At 39.0% G+C, this 15,005-nt stretch overlaps 1 protein-coding gene across 1 annotated transcript in view; it reads right to left on the bottom strand.

Annotated features, from left to right (window-relative positions):
- DNAH5 (dynein axonemal heavy chain 5) overlaps positions 1-15,005 on the bottom strand; it is a 262,494-nt gene that overhangs the window by 160,500 nt on the left and 86,989 nt on the right. Inside the window, exons 17-22 of the mRNA XM_059062876.2 lie at positions 13,652-13,797; positions 10,231-10,396; positions 9,266-9,502; positions 7,510-7,700; positions 7,302-7,389; positions 677-810 (exon numbers count right to left, since the gene is read on the bottom strand). Of these exons, the coding sequence (XP_058918859.1) occupies positions 677-810; positions 7,302-7,389; positions 7,510-7,700; positions 9,266-9,502; positions 10,231-10,396; positions 13,652-13,797 (962 nt within the window). The remainder of the gene's footprint in view (positions 1-676; positions 811-7,301; positions 7,390-7,509; positions 7,701-9,265; positions 9,503-10,230; positions 10,397-13,651; positions 13,798-15,005) is intronic.

Raw genomic sequence — 15,005 nt, forward strand, 5'->3', positions numbered from 1 at the left:
CAATGTGAATATTTTCTTTTAAGTAGAAACTGACACCAGGATTTTGAGTCTTTTTAACCACAAAGACAGATTTGCCTGAACAGAAAAGGGAAAGTTGAGAGAAGAGCAGTTTGGAAGAAAAAAATTAACCTGAATTTACACCCATGTCCAGTACAAGTATGTGCTGAAAATATTTTCGAAATTCTCAGTATTATCTTATTTCCATGATATGCATACATGTATATACAATATACATAAATTTTCATCTATTTTATAAGATTTGCCCAACTACACAAACACAACAAACTGAGTGTAAATCTTATTCTATTTCAAATGATTCAAGTCAGTTCCAGCATCACTGACTCTTTGAAGGTGAACTGCAGAACCAGTCTGACTTGGGGTTTGAGACAGCCTGAATTTTTTAACAGACTTATCTGTACGACATAAATACATAAAAAGTTTAAAGGCATTAAACAGAAGACAATATAAAACACAGAAAGAATCATTGTCTTTCACCTTGCAATCTAGAATGAAAAATCTTGAGTTAAACAAACATTTGCTGGGCACCTACGAGAGGCCATAAGCTGCTCACTGAAGGCACAGTAGGTGAGACCCAGGCTACATGAAAGACAATCTTAAATGTTGAACTTCAATCTTGTAAAGCAAAAGACCCTGGCTGCAGATCCTCTTGACATACCTTTTTGGTGGACTTGATGATTGTGCTAAGCACAGAGACTAATTTTAGAATCTCTTTGTTGACAGAAACATTCTTATAATAGTTCCTGTTTTGCACAGGAATGGGTAAGTTCACAGATGCTATCTCAAAGGTATCTAAAAGCAAAAAAAAAAAGAGAGAGAGAGAGAGAGAAACATTTATATCAACAGTATATAGAACATGCTTTAAAAAAATGAGTGAATTTCCGTAATGGTAAAGTAAGGAACTCTGAAAAAATCTTCTTTATAAAAGCAATTGAAAACACTGGACAAACTTGTCAATAATAATTTTTTCAGGACTCTGAACATTAACCAAAGCTTGCAACAATTTAAGGAATTGTTTATTCGAGAAATATTTTGAAATTTGGGTAACAACAGTGAGTTTTGTCATGTGTTTATTGGTTCTACGTACGTTGTCCCTTGCTGGCTATGCGGCAGCCCCGAGAAACAGGAGCTTTGCAATGACTGTGGCTGTGAAAACCAGAGCCAGCAGCAGGTCGCATTCACCAGAGGGACCAGCCTGGGCTTAAGGCTCCTCAAGAAGCCCCATAGAATTGTCCCTACTTGACTTGTCTGGAAGCTCCCTGGACAAGCCCCATTCGAAGAGGTTATCTTTATTTGACCTGACTCAGAACCCACTGACTGAGAAAATCCCTATCCCCAAGGCGTTTGTCAAAAAACAATCAGAACCAAACAGAAGCAGACTCACAGATACAGAGAACAAACTAGTCCTTGCCAGAAGGGAGGGGAAAGGAGGATGGGCAAAATCAATAAAGGGGATTAAGAAGTCCAGTTATAAAATAAATAAGTCACAGGATGTAGTATACTATACAGGGAATATACTCAATAACACTGTATGGTGATAGATGGTAACTAGATTCATAGTGGTGATCATTTCATAATGTCTAAAAATACCAAGTCACTATGTTGAAGTACATAAGTCACTTACTTATGAAGTAAGTCAACTATACTTCAATTAAAAAAAAAAATCAGTGACATTTAACTTCACAGCTGCCTGAGGCAATGATATCTGTTGGGGCAACGGAAAGGGTGGCTAAAAAAGTTAAAGATCTGGGGAATGAGATGTCCACAGAAGGCCTTATAGGGCCCTGACATATTCCTGGGGTTCTAGAAGGTCATGTGTATGTACGGAGCTGTGCACATGCCCAGGAAAGACCTAAAAATGTCTCAATCTTTCACGCTGGCTCATGAATTGAGGTCTTGCACAAATACTAAATAAAGGCTAGAGCAGTGTTGAAAACTTTCTGAGCTTTCAGGGTGCTCCAGTGCACACACAAACTCCCTAGGCAAAGGATGGAAGTCTTACTGGTTCAAAGCATTAAAAGAAATCTCTCTGCAATCATAGTTAACTGCTAAACTAACCAAGCACAGACTGTAGTGGTGCAGTCCACAGGGAAGACAAGTTTTACAGAATTGGTCCAGGAAAGTCAATATAAAACAGTAATACCAACAACAACAACAGGCCCTGGGAGAAAGAATCAGATTTGCCACGCTATACTCGTTAATCAATTAACACTTTTATCAAGTTTTAAACAAAAATTAAAATTGTGAGACATGCAAAGATACAGGAAAGTCACGCCCACCCACAGGAACAAAAACAGCCAATAGAAATATACATGAGAAAGCCCACTATGGGAATTACTAGACAGAAATTGACAAGATTCTGTTAGATTCGGGTGTACAACATAGTGACTCAAATTTTTTATAGATTGTACTCCATTTAAAGTTATAAAATACTGGCTATACTCCCTGTGCTGTATATTTCCTTGTAGCTTATTTATTTACTTATTTTATACATAGTAGTTTGTATCTCTTAATCCCATACCCCTATCTTTTCCCTTCCCCCCTTCCCTCTCCCCACTGGTAACCTCAAGTTTGTTCTCTATATCTGTAAATCTGTTTCTGTTTTGCTATGTTCTTTCCTCTGTTTTATTTTTTAGATTGCGCATATAAGTGATAACATAGAGCATTTGTCTTTCTCTGTCTGACTTAATTCACTAACATAATACCCTCCAGGTCCATCCATCTTGTTGCAAATGGCAAAATTTCATTCTTTTTTATGGCTGAGCAATAGCCCATTGTATATATGTATCACAGCTTCTTAATCCAATTGTCTGTTGATGGGCACTTCGATTGCTTCCTAGCTATTGTAAATCATTCTTCTATAAACACTGGGGTGTGTATATTTTTCAAATTACTGTTTTCATTTTTCCAGATATATACTCAGGAGTGGAAATGCTAAATAATATGGTAGTTCTATTTTTAGTTTTTTTGAGGAATCTCCATCCTGTTCTCCACAGTGACTGTACCAATTTACATTCCCACCAACAGTGCAAGTGGGTTCCCTTTTCTCCACATCTGTGCCAACATTTGTTATTTATGTTCTTTTTAGTGATGGTCATTTTGACCGGTGTGAGGTGATATCTCATTGTGGTTTTAATTTGCATTTCTCTGATGAGTAGCGATGTTGAGCATCTTTTCATGTGCCTGCTGGCCATCTGTATGTCTTCTTTGGGAAAATGTCTATTCAGGTCTTCTGTCCATTTTTCAAACAGGTTGTTTGTTTTTTGATATTGAGTTATATGAGCTGTTTATATAGTTTTGATATTAACCCCTTATTGGTCATATCATTTGCAAATACTTCCTCCCATTCAGTAGATTATCTTTTCATTTTGTTGATGGTTTCCTTTGCTGTACAAAAGCTTTCTCACACCATGTACAAAAATAAACTCAAAATGGATTAAAGACCTACAAGTAAGACTGGAAACCATAAAACTAGAAGAAAACATAAGCAGAACACTCTAACATTAATCATAGCAATATTTTTTATTTGTCTCCTAATGCAAAGGAAACAAAAGCAAAAATAAACAAATGGGATCTAGTTAAACTTACAGAAAAATTTAAAATCGGCTATTACAATATGTTCAAGGAACTACAGAAAACCCTATCTGAAGAATTAAAGTACAAGAAGTATGTCTCAAAAAATAGAGAATATCAATAATGATATAGAAATGTAGAAGAGAATCAAATACAAATTCTAAAGTTGAAAAAACAATAAATGAAATGAATATTCACTTGCAAAGCTCAACACATTTTAGCTTGTAGAAGAAAGAATCAGTGACCTTGAAGTTAAGTTTCTTAAAACAGCAAGCTAGGTTACTGATTTGAGATATTTCTTCTTTTTTAGTATCAGTGTTTAAAACTATAAATTTCCCTCTAAGCACTGTTTTAACTGCATTTCATAAGTTTTGGCATTTTGTGTTTTCCTTTGCATTTATCCTAAAACTATTTCTTAATTCCCTTTGTGATTTCTTCTTTGACTCATTGGTTATTTAGGAGTGTATTGTTTAATTTTCATGTATTAGTCAATTTTCCAAATCTCCTATCACTGATTTTTAATTTCATTTCACTGTGGTTGGAGGAGATACTTTGTATTATTTCAGTTTTTTTAAATTTCATTTCAATAGTCTCCAGGTTGACTTACAGATTCAGCACATCCCAAAAATCACAAATCTTTTTTGTAGAAATTAACAAGCTGATGATTTCAAAATTCATACAGAAATAAAAGAGAGCCAGAATATTCAAAAACAATCTTGAAAAAGAAGAAAAATGTTGGAAGACTCATACTCCTGACTTCAAAACTTACTTCAGTGCTACAGTAATCAAGACAGTGGGGTTCTGGAATAAGGATAGACATAAGATCAATGGAATAAAATCCAGAGTGCAGAAATAAATGCTTACTTTTGCACTTGTGGTTAACAAGGGTCTCAAGAAAATTCAATTGGGAAAAAATAGTCTTTGCAACAAATGGTGATAGGACAACTGAATACCCACAGTCAAAAGAATGAATTTGGACCCCTACCTCACTCAGAATGCACCATAGACCTAAATATAAGAGCTAAAAATATAAAATGTTTAAAGAAAACGTAGGAGTAAACCTTCATGACCTTAAGTTAAGCAACAGTTTCTTAAATACACAATCAAAAGCACCAAAAGAAAAAGCAGCTAAACTGGACTGAATCAAAATTAAAACTTTTATACTTCAAAAGATACCATTAAGAAAGTGGAAAAACAACCCACCCACAGAATGTAAGAAAATATTTCAAATTACAAATCTGGTAAGGGATTTGTATTCAGAATATACAAACAACTCAACAAAAGACAAATAGTCCAATTTTTAAAAACATGGGCAAAGAATAGACATTTCTCCAAACAAAATATATATAAACGGAAAAAAAAAAAGCCACACATACAGACATGAAAAGATGTTCAATATCTATGGAAATGCAAATCAAAACTGCAAGGAGATAATCACTTCACACCCACTAGAATGGGTATAATCAAAAGGCAGACAACAACAACTGTTGGTGAGGATACAAGAAAAAAAAAAAGGAGAGAGACAGACCTTCACACATTGCTGGTAGGAAGGTAAAATGGTCTAATTGCTTTGGAAAACAGTTTGGCATTTCCTCAAACTGTTAAGCATTAGTTGCCATATGATTCAGGGCATGACTATTATACCCAAGAGAAACAAAAATATATGTCCATGCAAAAACTTTACACAAATGTTCATAGCATTATCTATTCTGAACAGTCCAAAAGTGGAAACAACCCAAATGTTCATCAACTGACGAATGGATAAAATGTAGTATATCCATACAATGGACTATTATTCAGCAATAAAAAGAAATGATACATAAAAAGAAATGAAGAAATGATATATGCTACAACATAGTTAGAACTTGAAAGTTAGTTACAAAAGACCTCATGTAGCATGATTCCATTTATATGAAACGTTCAGAATAGGCAAATCCATAAAGACAGAAAGTAGATTAATGGTTGCCAGGGGCTGGGGGAAGGGAATGAGAAATGACTGCTAATAGGTACAGGGTTTCTTTTGGAGGTGATGAAAATGTTTTAAAATTAGATAGTGGTGATGGTTGTACAACTCTGAATATACTAAAAACCACTGAATTGTACACTTTAAAAGGGTGAATTTTATGTTATGTAAATTATATCTCAAAGCTGTTATTTTTAAAAGGTGCAGCTTATTTCTTTTTTTAACTCTTTTATCATGACAAAAATATATGTATATTTTTCATTAAACATTTTTCCTCTCAATTTAAGATACAATTCATGATTGAACATATTTCGAGTTTAGAAAATTCTGAATTTTTTTTTTTTTTTGCAGTACGCGGGCCTCTCACTGTTGAGGTCTCTCCCATTGCGGAGCACAGGCTCCGGACGCGCAGGCTCAGTGGCCATGGCTCATGGGCCCAGCCGCTCCGCAGCACATGGGATCCTCCCAGACCGAGGCACTAACCTGTAATCCCTGCATTGGCAGGCGGACTCTCAACCACTGCGCCACCAGGGAAGCCCTAGAAAATTCTGAATTTTAAGCTATTCTAGGAAGTTAAGCAATGTTTCCAAATAATATCAAAATTTAAATTAACACAGTAATATAGATTTTTAGCTTAAATAAATAATATTGTAAGTTGTGGATAAAGTTGTTTTGAGCTGTCTTTAGCCTCCTCAGTAACAGACTATTTTAAAGAGGAACTTGTGGGCTTCCCTGGTGGCGCAGTGTTTGAGAATCCACCTGCCGATGCAGGAGACACGGGTTCGTGCCCTGGTCCGGGAAGATCCCACGTGCCGCGGAGCGGCTGGGCCCGTGAGCCATAGCTGCTGAGCCTGCGCGTCCACAGCCTGTGCTCCGCAATGGGAGAGGCCACAACAGTGAGAGGCCCGCATACCGCAAAAAAATAAATAAATAAAATAAAAAACAAATAAAGAGGAACTTGTTTTAGTTTCTTCCTTGTGGTTAGTTCTCAGGGGATATGAGCACTAATTGAAAATCACACACGCCCTTCTGTTTGCAGGGTTGCTTTAAAAGAAGTTTGTAGGACTAAACTATATTTATCATATGTCATTAGCAACTTGGATGTCATATGCTACCTAATATTACAGAATATAAATGAAAACCATGAGATCTACAGCAAAAATCACAGCATGTTAGCAAAACAGGACATATAATGGCTCAAAATACAAAACAGCTCATAAACGTCAGGAAATGTTCATTGTGATGATGACAAGTTTCTCTTTAAACTGTGAAGCTAAAATCCTACTTGTCCCCTAGTATGTCTTGTGAGATACCCATTTAAAATACGCTATTCGTGGGCTTCCCTGGTGGCGCAGTGGTTGAGAGTCCACCTGCCGATGCGGGGGACACGGGTTCGTGCCCCGGTCCGGGAACATCCCACGTGCCGCGGAGCGGCTGGGCCCGTGAGCCATGGCCGCTGCGCCTGCGCGTCCGGAGCCTGTGCCCCGCAACGGGAGAGGCCACAGCAGTGAGAGGCAGGCATTCCCCCCACCCCACCCCCCCAAAAAAAGAAAGAAAATTAAAATACGCTATTCGTGATGGTGATATTAAAATACATGGATCTTTATATTTTATAAACTAGAAATTGGCTCATAGATTAATATTCCAAACTAATCTGCTTTGAGAATTGCATGGAGGGACAATACCTTTTAGCTCAATACATTTTGATTTAGAATGACTAGTTAGAAAGAACTAAAAGAACATTTACCCTGAGGTTCGTCTTCTCCCACTTCAACATCAGAATCACTGTCTTCGTTACTCTGCAAAGCAGCCATTTTTCTTTCGTGCATCTTTTTCTACAGTGGAAAAGGACATATATATATTTCAGTCATATGTCCTTGAAACATAATAAACCATGCCACCAATCATATGATTCATTTCAATCATAAGAGATGATTTCCTCCTCCCACACCCACCTTGGACAAGAGCTCACTGCTCCACTGTCTAACCCCCTTGGTGACAGCGAGGATGCACTCCACGGCTTTGTTCAGCGTCTGCTGTATGTCTTCTAGGGCTGGGGCCACGGTCATGTTGGGGATGGCCAGAGTGATGCTTGCCCGGAAAATGGGCACACCGTTCTGCTCCATTTTAGAGGTACTGTTACTGTCTGAGTTAGCACAAAACAAGGAGGATTTCATCTTTTTAATTTAAAAATTATTAATTTAGTTAATACATTTTTAACTTTTTTCATTTTTAACCAGAAAAATTAAAGCACCTAGAACAATACATAATAGGTATATCATTGGACAATACTGTATGTATTTGTTGAATGAATGAATGAATGAATAAAAACGAATGGAGGATCTAGTTTTGCTCAATGTAACAGAGCCGTTCGGTGGAACACGAGCCATTTTCTGCCGATTACAATCTATGGGTACACTTTCCATAAAGGAAACCCACTGCGTGGAGTCAGACTTAATTATATAAACTCTTGCCTAAAATATTGAAGATGATACTGTCCAAATAACAGGATTCAACAAACTAAATGTAGAATAAGTAAGCAAAGAATGAAGAACAAGAATAACTATCGGAACAAGCCAAAGTCAGAATAAATAGCCAGCTTGGAATTTCACATACAACATATGTCTTTCCTACCACCGTGAGTATATCCACACTGGGCGTGGTTCAAGAGTGGAGAAGAAATAAAGTGTAATTTACCATTTATACTATACCCAAGGGGCTTTTAAAGTTGGTATAGGTATAGGTGTCTAAATATGGATATGTGTGCGCATGTTAACTCTATATATATAGTTGGAAATACCTGTAACATCTAAAGTTGGGGAAGACGTGACAATATTCAGCATATCAACAGTTGATAAGTTCTAATATTATCCCCATGTCAAAGAAAAGAACTATCCTCCATTCTGAAGTAAAATAAAACATAATAAGCCATGCCACCAATCAAAAAATTATTTTAATGTTTCCACTTTTATTCATCCACTTTTAATTAAATAGTAGAGGTGCTTTCCCTTAAATGCCAATATGCCAAATAAATTAAAAGATTTTGTTATCCTATTATTTTTTCAATTTTAATTAATTACTGTTACTTTATTTTTTATATATTTTTAATTTAATTTCAGAATGTCTCTAAATTTGATGGATTTTTGTGGCCCCTCTGGGAAATGCAACATCTATTTCTGAATGGTGCCGAGGAGAGATGGTTGTACTGAGAATGAAGAAATCAGTTGGAAAGTACTAAATTGACACGAAAATAGTAAAAACAGCTCCTGCTTTGGAGATCATGGCATTAATAAGATCTTTCTCTCTTTACAAGACTGGCTAATAATCTAATAATTTAACAATGAAATTATCTTTCTGCATATCTTCTTTTTAAAGTATGTATTTTTTTCTTTCACTAATTAAAATATTTCACACGTTTTCACCTTATTACAAAAAGATTAAACGTGATGCTGATTATTATGTTATTAACAAGAGCTAAGCGACCTTAAGCAAATTACTTAACCTCCATGGACTCAGTCTTAAATGAAAGGAATGATAGTGTCTACTTCATAGACTTGTTGGGATAATCCAAGTTCATAATATTTAAACTTACCAGGAGGCACTCAAGAAATGGTGGGGGGGGGGGTTATTATTTAAATTTAACAGGAACACACACACACAACAAGCAACCAGGCTTGGCCAGCCAGGAGGCAAACGGTGTGGGATCATTACCCCGGAAGCTGGTCCTGTGGGAGGCATGAATGCGATTGCGAATGGCCTCTAGCGCGTTCCTTGTAACTTTCAGCAGAGCACCCAGGTTCTGGTGACTGAAGTGGGAGAGCAACTCGCGGGCTCCTTCCTGTAACACCTCCGCCTCTTTCTTCTTTCTCGCGACCGTCGTCAAAGGCAAGGGGCCCGCCCCAGCATTAAGAGATGTCAAGGTGTCGGAATGTCCGTCTTCTCTTTTCGCTGTTACACAATGAGAGAAATTGAAAGAGATGGGGACAGGGAGAGAGAGAAAGGGAGAGACAGACAGAAACCCATCTACTGCAGTTAAAGAGAAGAAAATTAAGATAAATTACATGCAAGATGAATAACACTCAAAGGTCACGCTTCTTACGAAATGAGGCCATCAAAGGATAGGGAGAGGAAATCGGGGCACCGGGCAGTCTGAGGAGTCCTCTCCTCCTCGATGTGTGGAAACAGGAGGAGAGGCAGGAGCTGTGGCCACAAAAGAAACACAGGGCCTGGGCACCTGGGTGCTGGTTCTCTAGCTTCTCTCTTCCACCAATAACCATAAACCCTTGGGGAACAGCGACCCTCCTCAGCCTCTCAGTGTCCTCGTCTGTCCTGCAAACCCTTTGCCCTGGTGTAGACGTCCCTCAGTGGGGATTCCAATCCATAATCCATCCTACTCTACTGATAGTGAAAAAACACACATTTAGACCCAAATGCAAAGAGAGCTAACAAGGGCCAATGCAAAGTACATGCTTGTAGAGTTGAACAAAAAGTAATGGGAAAGAATGACATGGCATCATTAAAACATGCTCTGAATCATAATTTCAGATTTATAAATGTCCTTATAAAATTGGGAGGGTCTTTTTAGAGTGTGAAATTCATTGCCATGTAGAAAATTAAATTTTACTTTTCAGTAATGCCCTAGAAAAACAAGACCCTTCCATTACCCCCTCTCTTACCCGAAATTTCATTTTTTGAATCAGTACTATTCATATTGGATACTTTTTCTCTGTCTTCCTTAGATGAAACGTCCACATCCAGCAATGTATTTATTAGCTCATTGACTGCTTCCTCCACTAATGAGCTTTTAAAGTGTAGTATCTGAGCACCATTTACACAAAGGTCCTATCAAAAAAAAAAAAAAAAAATTAGCACTGTGTCATATTTGTTTAACTAGCTCTTGAGGGCACATAGGTTCAGCCTCCAGATGAGATCTTGGTCCCCAGCGATGCTTGGCCATGCCTCTCACACTAACCCAGGCCAGGCATCCTGTAAAGGAATGTGTTAAAGACAAGAGAACCGACTGGAGCATAGATGGACCAAAATTACACTTACTTCTCCAGCAATGGAGGAAATAACTCCAAAAGTCATGAACAGCCTCTCTTCCCATGAAGTTTCCTTCATTTCACATAAATCTGCTCTAGCCAGCCTTCCTTCTCTCTTCACCTTTGCCAACAGTCCATCAACAACCCCTAATTAATTTCAGATATTCCCCTGCCTCCAACTGGATTATGCATTTCTCAAGAATGAGATTTAACAAACATAAACGAATATACTGGAGCACTTTAATCAAGACAGACAGACAGATAGTCAGTGATTTACCACCTGGTTGGAAAACAAGCCCATAAAGCAATAGACTATGAGTAGGTCATAGTCTCCAGCTCCTTCCCAAGTTCCAGCATGATTCATCTCAAGATTCTCTCGAATGTGTTCATGGACCCTCCACTCCAAGCATTAGCTTCGTGGTTCATTTACCTCCTCGTTACCCATGACATTCAGGTCCATTCCACTGCTGTAGGGCATATGGCATTTTGATTATCATTAAAACAGGAAGATTCTCATGTGTTCTGAAAGTATTAAACTTCTTTATCATCAAATAAAGTATAAAATAACTCCCAGCTCAGAACTTCACTTAACTAATAATCACCATCCTTAGCCTACAGACAGTTATGAGAAAGGTGCAGGTCAGAGGTTGCGTAAAGGAAGGGATAGTTAGCGCCGTCCGGCAAGTACAGTAACAAGTATAGACTCTGGCACCAAACTACCCGGGTTCAAATCCTAGCTCTGTGTGATTCTGGGACATCTTGGGCCTTGATTCCCACAGCTGTAAAATGCTGATTATGGTAGAACCTACCTTAGATTGTTGTGAGAATTCCAAAAGGAAATGTATGTAAAATGATAAGAACAGTGCCTGCCACAAAGTAAGTACCCAAGAAGTGCTTGTTATTATTATTGACCAGCAAATCACATACAAAAGCAGGAGGACATTTGTTTGTGAAGCTTGCTTATCTCGTTCCATATAAACAATGAACTAACTCCCTGTTCTCTGAGAGATTGCTAACATTTTTTTAAAGTCTTCATCTTAAATCCTCTGACTCTACACACCCTCCCCTAAGGACATGATTTCCCACACCCATCACTCCTTTGCCAACAGCCTTTACTCCATCACCTATTTCAACAGCCCTACGCAGGAGAAGCCCAACCCAAATGAACCAGGGCATCTACCCTCTCCACTTACACACAGAGGTCATGGCAAGGCAGGTGTTGGTCCTGGAAATTCATGGTCCCCAAACTCAGGTGGGCCCCTAATGCTCCCCAAGGATCATTCTACAGGATTCCAGTCATGTTTCTCTACCAGGCCCCATAACTGCTGTGTCCTCAAATTCTTGCATCCTCAAATCTTTACACCATCCTCCCTCATCGTCCTCAGATAATAACCTTGATTTCTATAGCACAAAGCACGTGGAGGCCACAACATGGCCCTGACCCCATGCCCTTATCCAGAAGAAAATCAGCCTCCATCATTAACCCCTTTTCCTCCTTTGTCAGTGAATACAATGTTTATTCTTCTATTTAAGAATACATAGGGACTTTCCTGGTGGTGCAGTGGTTAAGAATCCGCCTGCCAATGCAGGGGCCGTGGATTAAAGCCCTGGTCCGGGAAGATCCCACATGCCGCGGAGCAACTAAGCCTGTGTGACACAACTACTGAGCCCACGCACCTAGAGCCCGTGCTCCACAAGAGAAGCTACCGTGATGAGAAGCCCACGCACTGCAAAGAAGAGTAGCTCCCACTGGCTGCAACTAGAGAAAGCCTGCACACAGCAATGAAGACCCAACGCAGCCAAAATAAATAAATTAATTAATTTTTAAAAAAAAAAATACATAATCACACAATCTGAGTTCTAAGTCACACTCTGCTGCTTTGCCAGAGATACGCTTGCCAACCATTCCCTTTTTCCTTCTCTACTTGATTTTCCCCCTCAGCATATGAACATACTCAATGAACTTCAACTCAACATCTTTCTACCATAAGAAACCTCTGCCTCAGGGCCTTTTCACTTGCTGTTCCCTCTGCCTGGAATGTTTTTCCCCAAAGATATTCACATGGTTTGCTCCCTCACTTCCTATGTCCAGATGTAATCACATAAGTCATCCCTGACCATCAACATAAAATCACAACTCTCTGTCAGGTACTCCTTTCCTCCACTATCCTCTTAATTTTTCTCCATTGAACTTATCATCCCCTGGCATGTTGTTTGTTTATTGGCTTTTTTTGTTTGCTTTTTTTTCTATATCTTCCACTTGAAAGTGGACATCACAATGGCAAGGATTGCATCCGTTTTGTTCACTGTTTTATTCCCAAACAGTGGTTCGCATAGGAGTTCCACAAAAAATTGTTGAAGAAATAAATCAATTATAAGAAGTAAACACATTCAAGAGAAAGCATTCTTTTATATTGGTAATCATTCACTTTGGTAATCAAAATGCAAATTAAAATTTGAGAAATAATGGATTAAAGAAAGTTAACTAGCCACTCCCAGGAGCCCTTCTGAAGGTGTTTATTCTACAATGTTAATGTGAAAAGAATCTGAATGGGGAAAGGAACATACAGTCTTTACCCCAGGCAGGTTGAACACAGACCCTGCCTTTTCCAGCTTTCCCAGCAATGGCTCCAGAACCATGTGCCACAGAACACCAGTTTGGGAAATGCTGCTCTACAGAAATGTTTAAAGAAGAAATTATACCCAGAAACTGTTTAAAACCATTATTTTATTAGTTAACCCTAGCTTATTAGAAGTTCTTCAGCAAAACAGCTCTATTATTCAAAAACTATAGGAAATGAGAAATGCGTTCCATGGCAATTTCCCTCCTACTGATCTAAAAAGAAATGATTTGTTCTTCATGTCTACGTGACCCCTCAGGTATATTCCTCTTCATTTTCAAATTATTGTCTGAAGGCTCCTCGTTTGAATCACATCTATCACAGACCAGTCATGCAAAGAGAAAAAAAATTTAATTTACACTCCCAAAAATGCCTTTTATAGAAAAATGAATCACAAAACAAAATTTAAATAAAAACATCAGTCTTCTAATAACCTTTGTCATTTGGAGAAACTCTTCACAGGTAAGTGGCTCCTCCCTGGGGAGTTGACAAAGAGGCGTGCTACTCATTTCTTCCAGGATGGCATCGATGCGGAACTCGATCAAGTCATTGACCCTGTCAATCAGCAACTCCAGGGCCTCTTTGGAAAACCATAAAAGTGAATAAAAGAAATTAAACATTTTGTTTAAAAAAAAAAAAGCCAACATGATTAAATTTCAGTAGCAAAATCAGGATTAAAGTTGCTCCATAGAGCTGTTTCATACTTGGTTTTCTCACACTTTTCTTTCTTTCTTTTTTTTTTTTTTTTTTTTAATTTTACTTATTTATTTATTTTTGGCTGTGTTGGGTCTTCGTTGCTGCACGCGGGCTTTCTCTAGTTGTGGCGAGGGGGAGCTACTCTTTGTTGCGGTGCACAGGCTTCTCATTGCGGTGGCTTCTCTAGTTGTGGAACACGGGCTCTAGGTGCACGAGCTTCAGTAGTTGCAGCACATGGAGTCAGTAGTTGTGGCTCGCAGGCTCTAGAGCGCAGGCTCGGTAGTTGTGGCACGTGGGCTTAGTTACTCCGCAGCATGTGGGATCTTCCTGGAGCAGGGCTTGATCCTGTGTCCCCCGCATTGGCAGATGGACTCTCAACCACTGCGCCACCAAGGAAGTCCCAACACACTGTTCTTTCTTTAACCAGCTTTCTCAGCCTGCCTTACTCTGACTCAAACTTGAAGATTCAACTCAAACGCATCTCCCCCAGGAGGCTTTCTGTGAATCTGCCCATATTCGCACGGCCCCCTCCTCCTGTGCTGGCACTGACCCCTGAGCACCCCTCCATCTGAGAGGATCTTCTCCATTCTTATAATGCTATGGTTCATGCATTTTATATTATTCAACCTTCAAATTGTAATGAGCCTAAAACACATCTCATTCATGTCCAAAGACTCCTTCACAATTTATCTTTGAATCTAGTCCCCAAATCTACAAAGCAAAACAAAGAGGGTAAGAGGGTTCAACCATAAATTCCTCACTCCTCCACCCCACCCAACCCAGTACCTATAAATATTCTTGAGTATAGTGTATCTGGTAAAGTAAACAGGTGGACCATTCTGAGCTCTAAGTTTTTTGGAAGGTACAGTGAAAACATACTAATAGGACAATCTCTTTAAAAATTAGGCTATAGGGCTTCCCTGGTGGTGCAGTGGTTGGGAATCCGCCTGCTGATGCAGGGGGCACGGGTTCGTGCCCCGGTCCGGGAAGATCCCACGTGCCGCGGAGCGGCTGGGCCCGTGAGCCGTGGCCGCTGAGCCTGCGCGTACGGAGCCTGTGCTCCGCAATGGGAGAGGCCACGACAGTGAGAGG

This window comes from Kogia breviceps, chromosome 4 (assembly GCF_026419965.1).
Source record: "Kogia breviceps isolate mKogBre1 chromosome 4, mKogBre1 haplotype 1, whole genome shotgun sequence".
Classification (NCBI taxonomy): Eukaryota; Metazoa; Chordata; class Mammalia; order Artiodactyla; family Physeteridae; genus Kogia; species Kogia breviceps.